General features: G+C 41.9%; 1 protein-coding gene across 1 annotated transcript in view; it reads left to right on the top strand.

Annotated features, from left to right (window-relative positions):
- Positions 1 to 17,921, top strand: part of FAM107B (family with sequence similarity 107 member B) — a 97,508-nt gene extending 79,587 nt beyond the window's left edge. The window contains exons 3-4 of the mRNA XM_040343420.1: positions 14,727 to 14,877; positions 16,861 to 17,921. Of these exons, the coding sequence (XP_040199354.1) occupies positions 14,727 to 14,877; positions 16,861 to 16,977 (268 nt within the window). The 3' untranslated portion in view covers positions 16,978 to 17,921. The remainder of the gene's footprint in view (positions 1 to 14,726; positions 14,878 to 16,860) is intronic.
- The last annotated feature ends 1,227 nt before the right edge of the window (positions 17,922 to 19,148 follow it).

Raw genomic sequence — 19,148 nt, 5'->3', positions numbered from 1 at the left:
ATGGTGCTCCCTGCATGTTGGGCCTCTGTATGTGGCCACGCTGTGTAAAAGTCTCACACATGTGGTATCGCCATACTCGGGAGGAATAGCAGAATGTGTTTTGGGGTGTAATTTGTGGTATGCATATGCTGTGTGTGAGAAATAACCGGCGAATATGAACATTTTGTGAAAAGAAAAAAAAATCTTGATTTAGCAAAGAATTGTGGGAAAAAAATGACAACGTCAAAAACCTTGCCATGCCTCTTTCTAAATACCTTGGAATGTCTTCTTTCCAAAAAGGGGTCATTTGGGGGGTATTTGTACTTTTCTGGCATGTTAGGGTCTCAAGAAATGAGATAGGCTGTCAGTACTTCAGGTGTGATCAATTTTCAGATATTGGCACCATAGCTTGTGGACTCTCTAACTTTCACAAAGACCAAATAATATTCACCAACTTGTACTTATTTTTAACAAAGATATGTAGCAGTATACATTTTGGGCAAAATTTATGAAGAAAAATTACGAATTTGTTAAATTTTATAACAGAAACAAAGAAAAATTCTTTTTTTTTTACAAAAATGTTGGTCTTTTTTCATTTTGAGCACAAAAAATAAAAAACCCAGAGGTGATCAAATACCACCAAAAGAAAGCTCTATTTGTGGGAAAAAAAGGACGAAAATTTCATATGGGTGCAATGTTGTATGACTGAGTAATTGTCATTCAAAATGTGAGAGCACCGAAAGCTGAAAATTGGTCTGGTTATTAAGAGGGTTTAAGTGCCCAGTGGTCAAGTGGTTAAAGCTTTTCCATTTATAAGACATTCATAGCATGAAATAAAAATACTAACATCACACTTGATCTTCGCCAAAAGGCTGAGAAGCGATGTTCTCTGCATTCCAATGTCATCCCATTGAAGGGAAGCTCTTGGCTCCATAGACACAGCTTCTTCGGCACAACTTGGATGTGGTGTTTGAGCTTCTGGGACACCATCCTATAGAGATCAGCCAGACGATACACTAGCTATCACTGATGGATAGATATCATCCAACCCTGCTCTCACATCCTACTATGCTGTGATGGTGTCAGTTCTATATAAAGGGTGGGAAAATTTGTTCCCCTCAACTTAGGGAGAGAACATTTTTACACTTTTTTTTTTTGGTGCAATTTTCAGGCGATATCTACTAAACTATTACTAGTTTTACTTTCCCCATAGCATCATCATCTTTTTTTTATCATTTATTACTGAGAAAATATACAAATTCAAGGAATGGAAGTGCTTTCCTGAAATATGCAAATTTACAAAAAGCAAGCAACGTGATTGGTTAAAATAGACTCCTCCCCCTATACATATGCAGCTGTGTGTTTAGTGTGTGAGCGGAGGGTCATTGATATCTCAATTGCTGGGCTTTCTTTTGTCTGGAGCCCTTTCACACTGGAAACCCTTATAGCGGAGCGTTAAAATATCGGTAAAACACCGCTATTTTACCGCGTTTTTACAGCATTTCAATGGAGAGGGGCGTTTTTGGAGCGTTTTATGAGTGTTTTAATGGCCCTATTTTTACCGCGACAAAAACGCACCAGTGTGAAAGGGCTCTAAGAGCCCTTTCACACTGGAAACGCCTATAGCGGAGCGTTAAAATAGCAGTAAAACCGCGATTTTACCACGTTTTCAATTCATTTCAATGGAGAGGGGCGTTTTTGAAGCGTTTTATGAGCGTTTTAATAGCGCTATTTTTGCCGCAAAAACGCACCAGTGTGAAAAGGCTCTTTAAATGGCAGTAAAACACCACTATTTTACTGCGTTTTTACAGCGTTTTCAATTAATTTCAATGGAGGGAGGCGTTTTTGGAGCATTTTACGTGTGTTTTAATAGCGCTATTTTTACAGCGAAAAACGCACCAGTGTGCATTTTTGCAGCGTTTTTGCCTCGATTTCGGGGCAAAAATAGCGCTATTAAAACGCCTATAGCGGAGCATTAAAATAGCGATAAAACCGCAATTTTTTCGCGTTTTTACGCCACAAAACGCCGCTATAAGAGCCCTTTCACACTGGAAATGCCTATAGCGGAGCGTTAAAATAGCGGTAAAACACTGCGTTTTTACCGCGTTTTTCAATTCATTTCAATGGAGAGGGGCGTTTTTGGAGCATTTTATGAGCGTTTTAATAGCGCTATTTTTACAGCGAAAACGCTGCAAAAACGCACCAGTGCGTTTTTGCAGCGTTTTTGCCTCATTTTCGTGGCAAAAATAGCGCTATTAAAACGCTTATAGCGGAGCGTTAAAATGGCGATAAAACTGCAATTTTTTCGTGTTTTTACGCCGCAAAACGCCGCTCTAAGAGCCCTTTCACACTGGAAACGCCTATAGCGGAGTGTTAAAATAGCGGTAAAACACCGATATTTTACCGCGTTTTCAATTCATTTCAATGGAGAGGGGCGTTTTTGGAGCGTTTTATGAACGTTTTAATATCGCTATTTTTACCGCAAAAACGTGGCAAAAACGCCTATAGCGGGGCGTTAAAATAGCGGTAACACCGCTATTTTCCTGCGTTTTTACGCCGCAAAACGCTGCTCTGAGAGCCCTTTCACACTGGAAACGCCTATAGCGGAGCGTTAAAATAGCGGTAAAACACCGCCATTTTACCGCGTTTTTCAATTCATTTCAATGGAGAGGGGCGTTTTATAAGCGTTCTAATAGCACTTTTTTTGCCGCAAAAACGCGGCAAAACCGCACCAGTGTGCGTTTTTGGCGCGTTATGGCGGCAAAAATAGTGCTATTAAAACGCTTATAGCGGAGCGTTAAAATAGCGTTAAAACACCGCTATTTTACCTCGATTTTTCCCTTTCACACTGGAAACGCCTATAGCGGAGCGTTAAAATAGCAGTAAAACCGCAATTTTACCGCGTTTTCAATTCATTTCAATGGCGAGGGGCATTTTTGAAGCGTTTTTATGAGCGTTTTAATAGCGCTGTTTTTGCCGCAAAAACGCACCAGTGTGAAAAGGCTCTTTAAATGGCAGTAAAACACCGCTATTTTACTGCGTTTTTACAGCGTTTTCAATTAATTTCAATGGAGAGGGGCGTTTTTGGAGCATTTTATGAGTGTTTTAATAGCGCTATTTTTACAGCGAAAACGCACCAGTGTGCACTTTTGCCTCGTTTTCGGGGCAAAAATAGCGCTATTAAAACGCCTATAGCGGAGCATTAAAATGGCGATAAAACCGCAATTTTTTTCGCGTTTTTACGCCGCAAAACGCAGCTCTAAGAGCCCTTTCACACTGGAAACGCCTATAGCGGAGCGTTAAAATAGCGGTAAAACACTGCTATTTTACCGCGTTTTTTCCACGTTTTTCAATTCATTTCAATGGAGAGGGGCGTTTTTGGAGCATTTTATGAGCGTTTTTGCAGCGTTTTGCCTCGTTTTCGTGGCAAAAATTGCGCTATTAAAACGTCTATAGCGGAGCGTTAAAATGGCGGTAAAACACCGATATTTTACCGCGTTTTCAATTCATTTCAATGGAGAGGGGCGTTTTATGAACGTTTTAATAGCGCTATTTTTACCGCGAAAACGTGGCAAAAACGCCTATAGCGGGGCGTTAAAATAGCGGTAACACCGCTATTTTCCTGCGTTTTTACGCCGCTCTGAGAGCCCTTTCACACTGGAAACGCCCATAGCGGAGTGTTAAAATAGCGGTAAAACACCGATATTTTACCGCGTTTTCAATTCATTTCAATGGAGAGGGGCGTTTTTGGAGCGTTTTTATGAGCGTTTTAATAGCGCTATAAAAAGCTGCAAAAACGCCTATAGCGGAGCTTTTAAATAGCGGTAAAACACTGCTTTTTTACCGTGTTTTTACTGCATATTCATTTCAATGGAGAGGGGCGTTTTAATAGCGCTATTTTTACCGCGAAAGCGTGGCAAAAACGCACCAGTGTGAAAGGGCTTTGTAAATAGCGGTAATACACCGCTATTTTACAGCGTTTTCAATTCATTTCAATGGAGTGGGGTGTGGGGTGTTTGCGCAAAGGTTATAGCACCTACAAAATGGGGGATAGATGTATGATTTATTTTTTACTAGTAATGGCGATCTGCGATTTTTTTTTTTTTTTTTTGGTCAGGCGATATTGCGACGGACATATCGGACACTTTTGACACAAATTTGGGACCATTCACATTTATACAGCGATCAGTGCTATAAAAATGCACTAATTACTGTATAAATGTGACTGGCAGGGAAGGGGTTAACACTAAAGGGTGAGGAAGGGGTTAAATGTATTACCTGGGTGTGTTCTAACTGTGTGGGGGGTGGGGACTGACTGGGAGAGGTGACCAATGCTGTGTCCCTATGTACAAGAGACACAGATCAGTCTCCTCTCTCCCTGACAGGACGTGGAGCTCTGTGTTTACACACAGAGCTCCACGTCCCTGCTGTCACCATCGATCGCGTGTACCCTGGTGGACATTGCGGCCGCCAGGTACCCGCATCGGCTTCCCAGCGATGCGCCGGCACAGTGTTTACCCGCTGCGCGCCCCCCAGCGGCGCACACGGGTAATGCACAGAAAAAGATGTCCAAAGACGTCCACTCGGCACTTGAGAGCCGCGCTGTGGACGTCTTTTGTCTATAGCGCGGATCTCAAGTGGTTAAATTGCAGCGCTTCTACATTGCTACATTTTTATTTATTTTTTTGATGTCACAATGTACAGTATAAGATTTCTTATCGGTGCCCAGTCTTGCCACACAGAGTTAATCCAGCTCTGGGCAATCCTCTTTTATTGTTCAGTGAGATTAAACGGATTTACAGAGAAAAACCTTCGTCTGTTCCGCCCCCTTGCTGTGAATGACAGGTTATTTACATATCTCATGCACTAGCCTGGAGACGGGCATTATTTTTTTAATTCCCACCCCCACGCCTTTTCTGAAGTCATGTGGTTACTTTTCTGGATTTTGACTGGATGTTGGTGATCATAGCAGAATTTAGTGTAAGGAATGCACAGGAAAAAATGCATGTTGACAAGGGGAGTGTAGAGGAGGGCAGGGAGTCTACTGACATCATGACTCCACCCACAGAGCTCAAGACAGCAGATCCACCCACAGAATCTGCAGTTTTTCAGTTCTTATAACAGACAGAGGGGAGACATATGACAGGTAAAGATACATGCAGGAGGCATCTATATCCTTATAGATCAGAACTATGGCAGTAGTTTAGAAAGGATGAGAGTGGCTTTACATCCACTTTAAAGAGACTCTTTATATACCTGCAGCAGCTTTCAATACTCTTTGTTCGTTTTAATAGAGCAAAGCTTCAGCATTTACTGATCACGCTAACTCTAGGTCCACTCTTCTGTATGTGGAGTAATCGATTTCCCAGCGGCCATGTTTTGGGAAAGGTGCATGCACCCAAGCATGGCGGCACACATAAATTTAATAGGCCGCCGTGCTCAAGCAAAAAAGTGCAGAAATGTGAACCAAGGGTGAAGCTTGCCGGTTCCTCCTTTTCCTCTTGGATTCCTAATGTCCAGTATGACTGCTTATCCTAGTATTGGCCAGTAGGAATGCATAACATAATGGGGTTAAAAAACTAAAATTAGCCCTTTATAGTACAAAAAAGCAAATCGCTACTGTAAATATGACTTTCACTGTCCCACAGTAAAAAAAATTAACCCCTTACAGTAGTGATTATTTGCTTTTTTTTTTACTTATTTTTGTTTTTTTAACCCCATTATGTTACTAAACATCTCAGGCCGGGTCACACCTCTGTTTTTTTTTGGTGATTTTTGCAGAAACACCCTACAGTTCATTTACATGTTTTCCTATGGGACACGTTCACATCCATGATTTTTTTTCAGCTGCTGCGTATTTGGAAAGGGCGAGGACTTTTTAACGCAAAACGATGCCATTTTTTTTTTTTTTTTGTTCAATATACTTCAATGGAGAAGCTGCAGAAAAGCATGTAATTAGCCAGATTCAGAGAGACGGGCACATCCTTAGTTCGGCGTAGCGCATCCCATTTGCACTACGCCGACGTAACATAGTGAGGCAAGGCCAGTATTCACAAACCACTTGCTCCCTAAGTTACGTCGGCGTAGCGCAAATGGCCCGGCGTAACCCCGCCTAATTCAAATTAGGCAGGTAGTGGGCGTGCTACATGTAAAGTAACCGTGACCCCATGTAAATGAGGGCCGTTGGTAAGGCGCATGCGCGCACATGCTCAGAATCACGTCGCAAATACTCAATGCTTTCGACGTGAACATAACCTACGCCCAGCCCCATCCCCGGACGCTTACGCTAACGACGTAAAATACGACGGCTGTTCCGTCGTCCATACCTTGCATGGGCTGCGCCATCTTTTTGGTGGTTTATCTTTACCCGGTGTATGTCTTACGTAAACGTCATAGCTTACTGCGACGGGCGTACGTACGTTCGTGAATCTGCATATCTTGCTCATTTACATATTCAACGCGTAAATCCACGTACACGCCCCTAGCGGCCAGTGTAAATATGCACATAAGATACGACGGCGTAGGAGACTTGCGTCGGTCGTATCTTAGTAACAGTGAGGCGTATCTCATTTTAGAAATACGCGCAAAGATACGACGCCGCTCATTCGGACTTACGACTGTGTATCTACTGATACGCCGTCGTAAGTCTCTCTGAATCTGGCTAAATGTGTTTTTGTGGCAATTTGTGTTTTGTAATCTGTCCAACAACAAATTGGCCCAATTTTTTTTTTTTTAATAAAATGTTTTTTTTTTTTAGGCTATAATCGATTCATCGAAACAATAATCAGCCAACTAATCGATTATGAAAATAATCGTTAGTTGCAGCCCTACTTGCCATGCCTCTTTCTAAATACCTTGGAATGTCTTCTTTCCAAAAAGGGGTCATTTGGGGGGTAATTGTACTTTTCTGGCATGTTAGGGTCTCAAGAAATGAGATAGGCCGTCAGTACTTCAGGTGTGATCAATTTTCAGATATTGGCACCATAGCTTGTGGACTCTATAACTTTCACAAAGACCAAATAATATGCACCAATTTCTACTTATTTTTACCAAAGTTATGTAGCCGTATACATTTTGGGCAAAATTTATGAAAAAAAATTACGAATTTGTTAAATTTTATAACAGAAACAAAGAAAAATTCATTTTTTTTACAAAAATGTTGGTCTTTTTTTCATTTATAGCACAAAAAATAAAAAACCCAGAGGTGATCAAATACCACCAAAAGAAAGCTCTATTTGTGGGAAAAAAAGGACGAAAATTTCATATGGGTGCAATGTTGTATGACTGAGTAATTGTCATTCAAAATGTGAGAGCACCGAAAGCTGAAAATTGGTCTGGTTATTAAGAGGGTTTAAGTGCCCAGTGGTCAAGTGGTTAAAGCTTTTCCATTTATAAGACATTCATAGCATGAAATAAAAATACTAACATCACACTTGATCTTCGCCAAAAGGCTGAGAAGCGATGTTCTCTGCATTCCAATGTCATCCCATTGAAGGGAAGCTCTTGGCTCCATAGACACAGCTTCTTCGGCACAACTTGGATGTGGTGTTTGAGCTTCTGGGACACCATCCTATAGAGATCAGCCAGACGATACACTAGCTATCACTGATGGATAGATATCATCCAACCCTGCTCTCACATCCTACTATGCTGTGATGGTGTCAGTTCTATATAAAGGGTGGGAAAATTTGTTCCCCTCAACTTAGGGAGAGAACATTTTTACACTTTTTTTTTTTGGTGCAATTTTCAGGCGATATCTACTAAACTATTACTAGTTTTACTTTCCCCATAGCATCATCATCTTTTTTTTATCATTTATTACTGAGAAAATATACAAATTCAAGGAATGGAAGTGCTTTCCTGAAATATGCAAATTTACAAAAAGCAAGCAACGTGATTGGTTAAAATAGACTCCTCCCCCTATACATATGCAGCTGTGTGTTTAGTGTGTGAGCGGAGGGTCATTGATATCTCAATTGCTGGGCTTTCTTTTGTCTGGAGCCCTTTCACACTGGAAACCCTTATAGCAGAGCGTTAAAATATCGGTAAAACACCGCTATTTTACCGCGTCTTTACCGCGTTTTTATAGCATTTCAATGGAGAGGGACGTTTTTGGAGCGTTTTATGAGTGTTTTAATGGCCCTATTTTTACCGCGACAAAAACGCACCAGTGTGAAAGGGCTCTAAGAGCCCTTTCACACTGGAAACGCCATAGCAGTAAAACCGCGATTTTACCGCGTTTTCAATTCATTTCAATGGCGAGGGGCGTTTTTGAAGCGTTTTATGAGCGTTTTAACGCGGCAAAAACGCACCAGTGTGAAAAGGCTCTTTAAATGGCAGTAAAACACCGCTATTTTACTGCGTTTTTACAGCGTTTTCAATTAATTTCAATGGAGGGAGGCGTTTTTGGAGCATTTTATGAGCGTTTTAATAGCGCTATTTTTACAGCGAAAATGCACCAGTGTGCATTTTTGCAGCGTTTTTGCCTCGTTTTCGTGGCAAAAATAGCGCTATTAAAACGCCTATAGCGGAGTCTTAAAATAGCGATAAAACCGCAATTTTTTCGCGTTTTTACGCCGCTCTAAGAGCCCTTTCACACTGGAAACGCCTATAGCGGAGCGGTAAAACACTGCTATTTTACCGCGTTTTTACCACGTTTTTCAATTCATTTCAATGGAGAGGGGCGTTTTTGGAGCATTTTATGAGCGTTTTAATAGCGCTATTTTTACAGCGAAAACGCTGCAAAAACGCACTAGTGTGCGTTTTTGCAGCGTTTTTGCCTCGTTTTCGTGGCAAAAATAGCGCTATTAAAACGCCTATAGCGGAGCGCTAAAATGGCGGTAAAACCACAATTTTTTCGGGTTTTTACGCCGCAAAACGCCGCTCTAAGAGCCCTTTCACACTGGAAACGCCCATAGCGGAGTGTTAAAATAGCGGTAAAACACCGATATTTTACCGCGTTTTCAATTCATTTCAATGGAGAGGGGCGTTTTTGGAGCGTTTTATGAACGTTTTAATAGCGCTATTTTTACCGCGAAAACGTGTAAAAAACGCCTATAGCGGGGCGTTAAAATAGCGGTAACACCGCTATTTTCCTGCGTTTTTACGCCGCAAAACGCCTCTCTGAGAGCCCTTTCACACTGGAAACGCCTATAGCGGAGCGTTAAAATAGCGGTAAAACGCCGCTATTTTACCGCGTTTTTCAATTCATTTCAATGGAGAGGGGCGTTTTTGGAGCGTTTTAATAGCGCTATTTTTGCCGCGAAAACGCGGCAAAACCGCACCAGTGTGCGTTTTTGGCGCGTTATCGCGGCAAAAATAGTGCTATTAAAACGCTTATAGCGGAGCGTTAAAATGGCGTTAAAACACCGCTATTTTACCTTGATTTTTCCATGTTTTTACGCCGCAAAACGCCGCTCTAAGATACCTTTCACATCGGAAATGCCTATAGCGGAGTGTTAAAATAGCAGTAAAGCACCGATATTTTACCGCGTTTTTACCGCGTTTTCAATTAATTTCAATGGAGAGGGGCGTTTTTGGAGCGTTTTAATAGCGCTATAAAACGCTGCAAAAACGCCTATAGCGGAGCTTTAAATAGCGGTAAAACAGCGCTATTTTACAGCGTTTTTACCACGTTTTTATCGCATATCCATTTCAATGGAGAGGGGCGTTTTAATAGCGCTATTTTTACCGCGAAAGCGTGGCAAAAACGCACCAGTGTGAAAGGGCTTTTTAAATAGCGGTAATACACCGCTATTTTACAGCGTTTTCAATTCATTTCAATGGAGTGGGGTGTTTTTGGAGCGTTTTATGAGTGCTATTTTTGCCACGAAAACGCACCAGTGTGCGTTTTTGTGGCGCTTTTGCCTTGTATTCGCGGCAAAAATAGCGCTATTAAAACGCCTATAGCGGAGCATTAAAATAGCGGTAAAACACTGCTATTTTACCGCGATTTTTCCGCGTTTTTACGCTGCAAAACGCCGCTTTAAGAGCCCTTTCACACTGGAAACGCCTATAGCGGACTGTTAAAATAACAGTAAAACACCGATATTTTACCACGTTTTCAATTCATTTCAATGGAGAGGGGCGTTTTTGGAGCGTTTTATGAGTGTTTTAATAGCGCTATTTTTACCGCGAAAACTTGGCAAAAACGCCTATAGCGGAGCGTTAAACGCAGCAAAAACGCGGCAAAAACACCTATAGTGGAGCGTTAAAATAGCGGTAAAACCGCTATTTTTACGCCGCAAAACGCAGCTCTAAGAGCCCTTTCACACTGGAAACGCCTATAGCGGAGCGTTAAAATAGCGGTAAAACACAGCTTTTTTACCGCGTTTTCAATTCATTTCAATGGAGAGGGGCGTTTTTGGAGCGTTTTAATAGCACTATTTTAATCGCGAAATGCCGCAAAAATGCACCAGTGTGAAAGGGCTCTAAGAGTGAATAGTCTCTTATGGTGGGTGGGCGGTGGCCACCACTACATGTTTTGGAGGCGTGTCCTCCTTCAGGCCATGTCCCTGTAGCACAACCCCCGGAGGAGCTGCTGAGTATTTTTTGGGTGGCATGTTGCCTCTTTGTTCTCGCTGTCCAGGGTGAAAGGAGAGTCCAAAGAATTTCAATGTCCACAAAGAGCACTTTTTTCTGGGATTTATTTGTAGAACTTCAATAGAAAGGGGTGGAAGGGTAGGTAGGTTTAGGTGTATAGTCACAAATAGGAAACACTCCTGCTTCCAGCAAACAGTTCTCGTCGTCACTCTAGCCAGAGTGGGTATTGCTCACCCGGGTAGGTCCTTCTCACTGGCCCAGCAGCCGTGATGGCGCACGCAATAAAGTACAGTCTCTGCCACAGACCTTTCTTTGAGGAGACACTTTTGGTCCAGAATCCCCTGCCACAGGATTCAGCACCCGGATCTCTCCAGCTTAACTCTGATAGAACTTTAGGCTCGACAGGCGACACCGTCAAGCCTCTCAGTGTCTGGTGCATCCTTTGATGAAGTTTCCAGGCCTTCTCCCAAGGTACCAGCCTCTTGCATGGCCCCCTCCAGGATAGGTCCCCTGGCTTCCTTCATCAAGTGACCTCCTCCTGCAGGACGGACGGTACAGGATCACCTCTGCAAAAGCAGGCCCCAGTCTGACTACTGGGCATACCAGGCGGAGCCGAGACCCCAGACCAATGTGGTCCCGGAGTCAGGATTCAGGACACGCACCTCATGCCAGGCAGGCCACGAGGCGCGAACAACGGACCCCCACTAATGGCGTCTGTCCCTTAAGTACCCCTCTCCAGCATGCACAGCGGGGCAACCAGTCCCACTGATTCACTGCTGAGGGGAACACACAATGCACCCTGGCCTTGCTGCTGCCACCCTTGGCCTGGGGTGGTAATGACACCCCCAGGCGAACAATGGTGGAACTCTCAGTACAGCCATGGCTGGAACAGAGGCTAAATTTGCCATTAACCACTTAAGCCCCGGACCAATATGCTGGCTAAAGACCCAAGGGGTTTTTACAGTTCGGGACTGCGTCGCTTTAACAGACAATTGCGCGGTCGTGCGACGTGGCTCCCAAACAAAATTGGCGTCCTTTTTTCCCCACAAATAGAGCTTTCTTTTGGTGGTATTTGATCACCTCTGCGGTTTTTTTATTTTTTGCGCTATAAACAAAAATAGAGCGACAATTTTGAAAAAAATTCAATATTTTTTACTTTTTGCTGTAATAAATATCCCCCAAAAACATATATACATTTTTTTTTTCCTCAGTTTAGGCCGATACGTATTCTTCTACCTATTTTTGGTAACACAAATCACAATAAGCGTTTATCGGTTGGTTTGCGCAAAATTTATAGCGTTTACAAAATAGGGGATAGTTTTTTTGCATTTTTATTTTTTTTATTTTTTTTACTAGTAATGGCGGCGATCAGCGATTTTTTTCGTGACTGCGACATTATGGCGGACACTTCGGACAATTTTGACACATTTTTGGGACCATTGTCATTTTCACAGCAAAAAATGCATTTAAATTGCATTGTTTATTGTGAAAATGACAGTTGCAGTTTGGGAGTTAAACACAGGGGGCGCTGTTACATTTAGGGATCACTGTGTATGTGTTTACTAGTGTAGGGGCGTGTGGCTGTAGGAATGACGTCATCGATCGAGTCTCCCCTATAAAGAGGATCACCCGATCGATGCGCCGCCACAGTGAAGCACGGGGAAGCCGTGTTTACACACGGCTCTCCCCGTTCTTCAGCTCCGGGGAGCGATCGCGACGGAGCGGCTATAAACGAATGGCCGCGCCGTCATCCCGGATCGCTCCCCGAGCGGACCCGACCTCCGCATGTACCGGGGGGGTCCCGATCGGACCCCCCCACCCACGTCTAGCAGAGGACGTACAGGTACGTGATTGTGCCTGTCCGTGCCATTCTGCCGACGTAAATGTACATGAGGAGGTCGGGAAGTGGTTAATCATATTAGTCTGAGCCAAATGGCAGCTCAGACCCCCAATAGATTTACAGCAGAGCCTGTTCAACAAGAGCAGGCCGCTACATCCTCTCTGCCTGCAACTTTACCACTATATAGAACCCCAAGTCCCTCCCCGGACAGTTAATGTATTAGCGTATGGAGTTCACAATGGGAAGATATAGGAAACAAGGGCAAATGATTGGCAAAATGCCCTAAATTAAATTGTTAAAAACTTAAGAATTGTTTATACATTAGTACATAAGAGCAATCGTTTCCTCTACTATAATTTTTTTTTTGTTAACAATATATAAAATCACGTTTCAGTAATATTGGCAGTATTTATGTAAAAAAATACTTTGAGAACAGACAAACATATATTTCAATCTACCAATAAATCCTTATTAGACTTTCTAAAACTCATCCTTAAACTATTATAATCATAATTTTTAATTTTGATATATACTCAATAAATGTATTTAGTTTTTGGTTCTTGAGCTATAATCTTTAATTTTTTTTTTTTTTTGTTTCTAAAACATTTTATTAAGAATTTTGCAAATACAAAGTCATGGCAGTCAATAACATCAAAAACAGTCATACAATTAAGGCCGTACAGTTGCATCAAGGAGCATTAAACAGAAATACAAAGTATTACATACATATCATGCACAACTTAAAGGAGTAAAACTTGTAGTTCAACATCTGAGCGGGCCGGGCCGCCGCAACATGGAGTCTGAGTAACAGAGTACCGTAGATGGAACCGTGTAGCTAACGGTGACTAAGGGAACCAAGTGTGTGTCTCCCAGGCCCGCTCACCCCTACAGGGAACAGACTGTGAGCGGGGGGGGGGGGGCTAAAATAGCATAACCAAACCCAAGAACAATCAAGGTTCCATAAGGATTTAATTTTTAGTTATTGATTTTTAATAAAAAAAAAAATAGAAATGAAAATAAATATAAAAATAACGATACAAATAAATATAAAATTATAAACATAAGACGATTGTGACGGTATTGGTATGATATCCCCGTCAAACAGTCCCTTCTTCCCATAACAGAACATCACAGAATCATCCACACATGAGCCAAGGCTGAATGCTGGAACCAGACAGACTTTAACACACAGCTTATATGTAATTTCCAAAACTGTTACAATGACAAATCTCTGCCCCCCTCACACTGGGGCTTCCATACAGATCATGGGCAGACATTTCGGAGCCGATTCTGAAAACACATTTTCTTTAGATAATGACATCAGTGGAGTTAATTACTAGGTGTAACAGAATGCATTATCTAGACAGCCTGACCACAATGAAGCAATCAGAATAATTAACCTGAGCCCCTTCTAATCACAGTAAACAGTAACCACAGGGCTTCTTCACACAACACACTAGATCAATTAACATTTCAACAGCCTGTTAGTAGAGTGAGTCACACCTGAAATCACCTTCTAACACAGCATTAACCAAGCAGGGAGAATTTAAACTGAAGCATCCTTCACAACGATCATTGGCCAATAATAATAATAGTGCATTAGGATCATTATTATTAGTGTCAACAAGACACCAACCAATAATATTAGATAAAACAAACTGATTAGATTATCAGTGGACCAATCCTAATTGCATGCATACATACATACATACATTGACAATTCAATAAACCAACCAATATTTGGATATTTACAACTGGTATACATGCACGGAAGATGCAGGGCAGATTATGGTGTGTGTCCCACACACTGTTCCTTCTACGCTGAACTCTGATCAACCGGATAATCCAGCTGTAACCCAGAAAAAGAAAGAGGGGCTCTGATAGTGTAAAAAAACCCTCTTAGAGTGAATTTATTCAATAAATATTGCACTTAAACATTTTCAAAAGCGTACAGGCAGAAGTTAAAACCAACAGCAATCGGTACCATTGTAAACAAGCGCAATGACAGATCTGTGTATCCTCGCCTGACTGGTTTTGTCACAAATGGGCTACTTCCGGGGCAACTTCTGGGTATCTCCCTGCCATATCCAGGAGGGCTTGTGCAACTAAAAAGCTACTATTTTAGGGTAGAAGGACATTGTGAGATTACCAAGTGCTAATTTTATTATAATTTTTTTAATTTACTGAAGCTATTATATTTTAATCTGCCATAAATAGAAATTATTAACCTTGTGAAGAATACAAGATTGCTTGCAGCTTTTTTGTGTGTGTGTGTGTGTGTGTGTGTGTGTGTGTGTGTGTGTGTGTTAATGGTCACATAATTAATTTGATAAACAAAAGTTAAATTTATTTTTGTTACTTATAGAGGCCTTTCACCGCAGAACAAACCAGAATTACAAAAAGTAATGGAAAAGCGAAAACGGGATCAAGTTGTGAAACAGCAGAAGGAAGAAGCTGAACAAAAAAAGTCAGACTTTGAGGTGGAACTTCAAAAGAGACATCAAAGACTTGAGGAAGTGAGTGAATTATGTACTTTAAAGTGATACTAAAGTTTTGTTCTTTTGTTTAAAAATAACAAATATGTCATACTTACCTGCTCTGTATAGTGGCTTTGCACAGAGCAGCCCAGATCCCCCTTCACTCGGGTCCCTCGCAGTCGCTCCTGCCCCTCCTTCCTGCTGAGCGCTCCCACAACAAGCAGCTTGCTATGGGGCATCTGAGATGAGTCGCTGCTGTGTGTCAGTTTAGACACTGAGCCGCAGCCAGGCCCTGCCCCCTCTCCTCATTGGCTCACTGAATTTGATTGACGACAGCGGGAGCCAATGGTGCCCGCTAGCTGTCTCAGTCAATCAGGAGGGAGAGTCTCGGACGGCCGAGTCATTTATGCAACATCGCTGGATCGGGATGGGGATTAGGGAGGCTTGAAAGGGGCTGCTGTTCCTAATGCATAGCACCACTTTAAGCTGAAATCTTTATTTAAACATAGTCTTCAATAGCAACAAAATGCCCTTTGAAGACATTACCTTCTAAATGTAGCAGTGCATCATTGCTGTTCATAGCCTAATCAGAGAGCAGAGCTGTGGGAAGGGCTAACCACTACAGGTGACCTACAGAAGACAGGAAAATGGAGACCAGTCACACTACACAAGGAAGAATAGCGATGGTGACTGGTCTTTATTACAAGAAGGTCTTGCACAAAGCAAACTTTTATGCTGGATCACTGCACAGATCTGGAAGAAATACACAAGGCACACCAAGATTTAAAGTGATTTGTAAAGGATCAGATTTTAAAACAACCCATTCAGTTAAAAATAACATTATAAAAACATTCCCCCCCCCCTTTTTTTGGGAAAGTTATCACATTCCTTCTGTTCCCTGCTGCTTAAGAGCTGGGGGAGGGGGGGAGGGGAAAGAAGCAACAGTACACTGAGCTTTCCAGTGAATGGCTGTGCAGGGAAGGGGGCGTGTAAGGACTGATCATTGAAGGAGAGTAGGCTGAGTTCCCAGCACAGCTAGACAACTGACCACGGTGTGTCCTCCTGCTTAGTGTGTCGTCTATTGTTTAGTGTGTCGTCTCTTGTTTAGTGTGTCGTCTCTTGTTTAGTGTGTCGTCTCTTGTTTAGTGTGTCGTCTCTTGCTTAGTGTGTCGTCTCTTGCTTAGTGTGTCGTCTCTTGCTTAGTGTGTCGTCTCTTGCTTAGTGTGTCGTCTCTTGCTTAGTGTGTCGTCTCTTGCTTAGTGTGTCCGCCTTGCTTAGTGTGGTCAGTTTTTTTTATTGGAAAGCAGAGTGACTGACAGGAACACCAGGGATTTCATACAAATGAAGCATTACAAAGAACAGGGGACTTTTTCATACAAGTATATGGTACAGTGGCACATATAAGGAATAGGAAATGTTGGAGTAACAAACACTTTATTGGCAAAATTTTGCCAGCAGCCTCCTTTACCTGTCTTCTAGAAAAATTTTAATTGTAGAATGCCTGCAGCACATGCGGGCTAAAGTCCGCTGTCAGCTGACGTTGTTCCGCCAGGCCATGCTCTGGATTTATCCTGTCTTTACAGTCCGGATCCACCCAGATACCTGTACCCGGAGCTGGCTCAGCCTCTTAGCGGGCCTCTGGGAGACTGAGCCAGCCACTCCCACCCCCTCCACAGCCCGGAGCTCTAGTGAGCGTTTGAGGGGCAGAGCAGAGAGCCGGTGGCTGACAGTGACTGGCTCTCTGTGCACTGAAGACCGAGGACTGAACTGTGTTTGATCACACTGTTCTGGGTCTTGGAGGCATCGATGGACAGCTGCAGCTGGGATTCATGCTGTAGCCAGCTAGATGAGACAATAGTTTTTTTTTTTTTTTTTTTTTTTCTATTCTCAAACTTTTCTTTTAACACTCTTTACCATGCTTTACATTTAAGAAGTATATTTAGCGCTGTCATGCAGTGCTTGCTTTCTCTAAGGAATGCTTTGTCATCTAAGTTCTCTAATCGTTTTCCTTTTGTCATGCAGATGGAAATGGAAAAACATAAGGGTGAGGAAGAACAGGAAAACAAGCCTGAGTTTCTCAAAGTTAAAGGCAACCTCAGGAGAATGAATCAGGAAATATCCAGTGCCAACAATTCATAGACACCAGCATGTCAAGGGCATTGTTGTTTGCTGTAGAACGATATTTTTACTGGACTGGAGATGAACATTTTGTTGGAGATTTGCCTTAATGGACAATTTCAGGTTGAATTTTCACCATTGATGCAATTAAGGCCTGATATAGCAGAGGCATCGTTCAAGAGCCAAGATAAGACTGTTAAATTACAGTATCTGGATTCAGAGCTGTCTGCTGACAACGTGGCCTTTCTGTTTTGTTTCTTTTAATGGGTTGACACATATTTTGGTTAGGCGATGCATTGATGCCATGCAGGTTCCTGTGCAACCCCTTTGTTTTTAAGCTATTTTGCAGGGTAATATGATATTAGACTGAATTAATATAGTTGCTTTTTTTTATGTTCGTTGGGAAGACGAGAGAAAGATCTCTGGTGTCATTGTTTTAGCACCCTTCCCTGTCCTTTTTTGAAGTGCTGGAATAAAAAAACTAGGATCTAGGTAGTTCTGCTACACTGGTTTCATGCTGGAGGAGTAGGCGTGGTGGACTGATAACAATCACATAGGACTAGTGATACAATATGCCTGAACTGCAAATATAGGTGCCCAAAAAGGTACATCTTAAAAAAAGAAAAACAGTGTATTATTTTTTGAAGATTACCTTTAAAAACTGTGCATCTATATATACTTTTTAACTAAATTTCAGTTACTTTAGCTGTTTTAAGTCTGTTGGTTTCTTTTTTTATAAAAATTGTGGCATAGTGAGACTGCTTTACTTTCCATAAGGCCGAGCCAAGCATTTTCAGTAGCAGGCAGAAAAAGCTTTGGGTAAAACCTTCAGTGTTCCAAAAAAGTTTTCAGTTTTCAGGCTGTTGGGCATTGATACAGATTTTATTTTTGTTTTTGGTTCTGTTGTATCAAGAATACACCTTTCTTCTATTAAAGTAACCAAAAAAAAAAATCTTCCCCCTAAAGCTGTGACTTTAATATTGTTTAGTTTGCTGGTGGGAATGGTAACATCAGTAGATTGCCTTTTGTTTTTAACACGTTTGTGGTGTAAAGACTCCAAGAAGTCAGATCAGCCTTTCTGTCACATTCTTGAATGTTCGGTGAAGTCCTAGAGTCATTTGGCCAGACTCTGTTCCTAAAGGGGTTGTAAAGGTAATTCCCCCCCCCCTAAATAGCTTCCTTTACCTTTAGTGCAGTCCTCCTTCACTTACCTCACCCTTCGATTTTGCTTTTAAATGTCCTTATTTCTTCTGAGAAATCCTCACTTCCTATTCTTCTGTCTGTAACTACACACAGTAATTCAAGGCTTTCTCTCTGGTGTGGGGAAAGCCTCTTGAGGGGGCGAGCAGGAGTGTCAGGACGCCCACTAACACACAGCTCCTTTCTCTATCTGCAAAGTAGAGAGTGTCTTGACACTCCTGCTTGCCCCCTCCCCCTCAAGAGGCTTTCTCCACACCAGGGAGAAAGCCTTGCATTGCTGTGTGTAGTTACAGACAGAAGAACAGGAAGTGAGGATTTCTCAGAAGAAATAAGGACATTTAAAAGCAAAATGGAAGGATGAGGTAAGTGAAGGAGGACTGCACTAATGTAAAGGAAGCTATTTAGGGATTTTTTTTTTTTTTTACCTTTACAACCCCTTTAAAGTCTCTTACAATATGCTGTCACACACCCACTTGTGTCATCATTCTTCTGTTTTTCAATTGACAAACGGTATTGGTTCAGTTTTCATGTGTGGGCAGCTTTGAAAAACAACTTTTCCATGAATTATTACAGTCAGTTATGGTGGTAAAATGGTGCACCAATACAATATCTGAAATAGACACAAAGAGACCGATTTGGGTTCTTAAGCGCTGTATCCTATAGCAACCAATTAGGATTCAATCTGTTCAGAACAATACAAGACATATTAAGGTTGCTTTGGGTTACTGCACATAGGAACTCTTTGTTGAACATAATTATTGTACAGGCATGGTGTCCCTTCCATCAGGGTCTCATTTATCTTATGGTCTAAAATAAGAACTGAGCATATTGAGCTACACTATCTAAATAATGGGTATGTGCTACCAGAGGTTGTACTCATTTAAAAGCGTTTAAGTGTCTTAACAACGCATCAGAAAAATGGAGACTGCAGTTTTATTACACCAGTAAATACACTACCCCTGTACCAACATAGTAATTATTCACTTTATTGC

Source organism: Rana temporaria, chromosome 3, assembly GCF_905171775.1.
Source record: "Rana temporaria chromosome 3, aRanTem1.1, whole genome shotgun sequence".
Lineage (NCBI taxonomy): Eukaryota > Metazoa > Chordata > Amphibia > Anura > Ranidae > Rana > Rana temporaria.
Note: the sequence above shows the minus strand (reverse complement) of the source record. Positions and strands in the feature narration are given on the sequence as shown.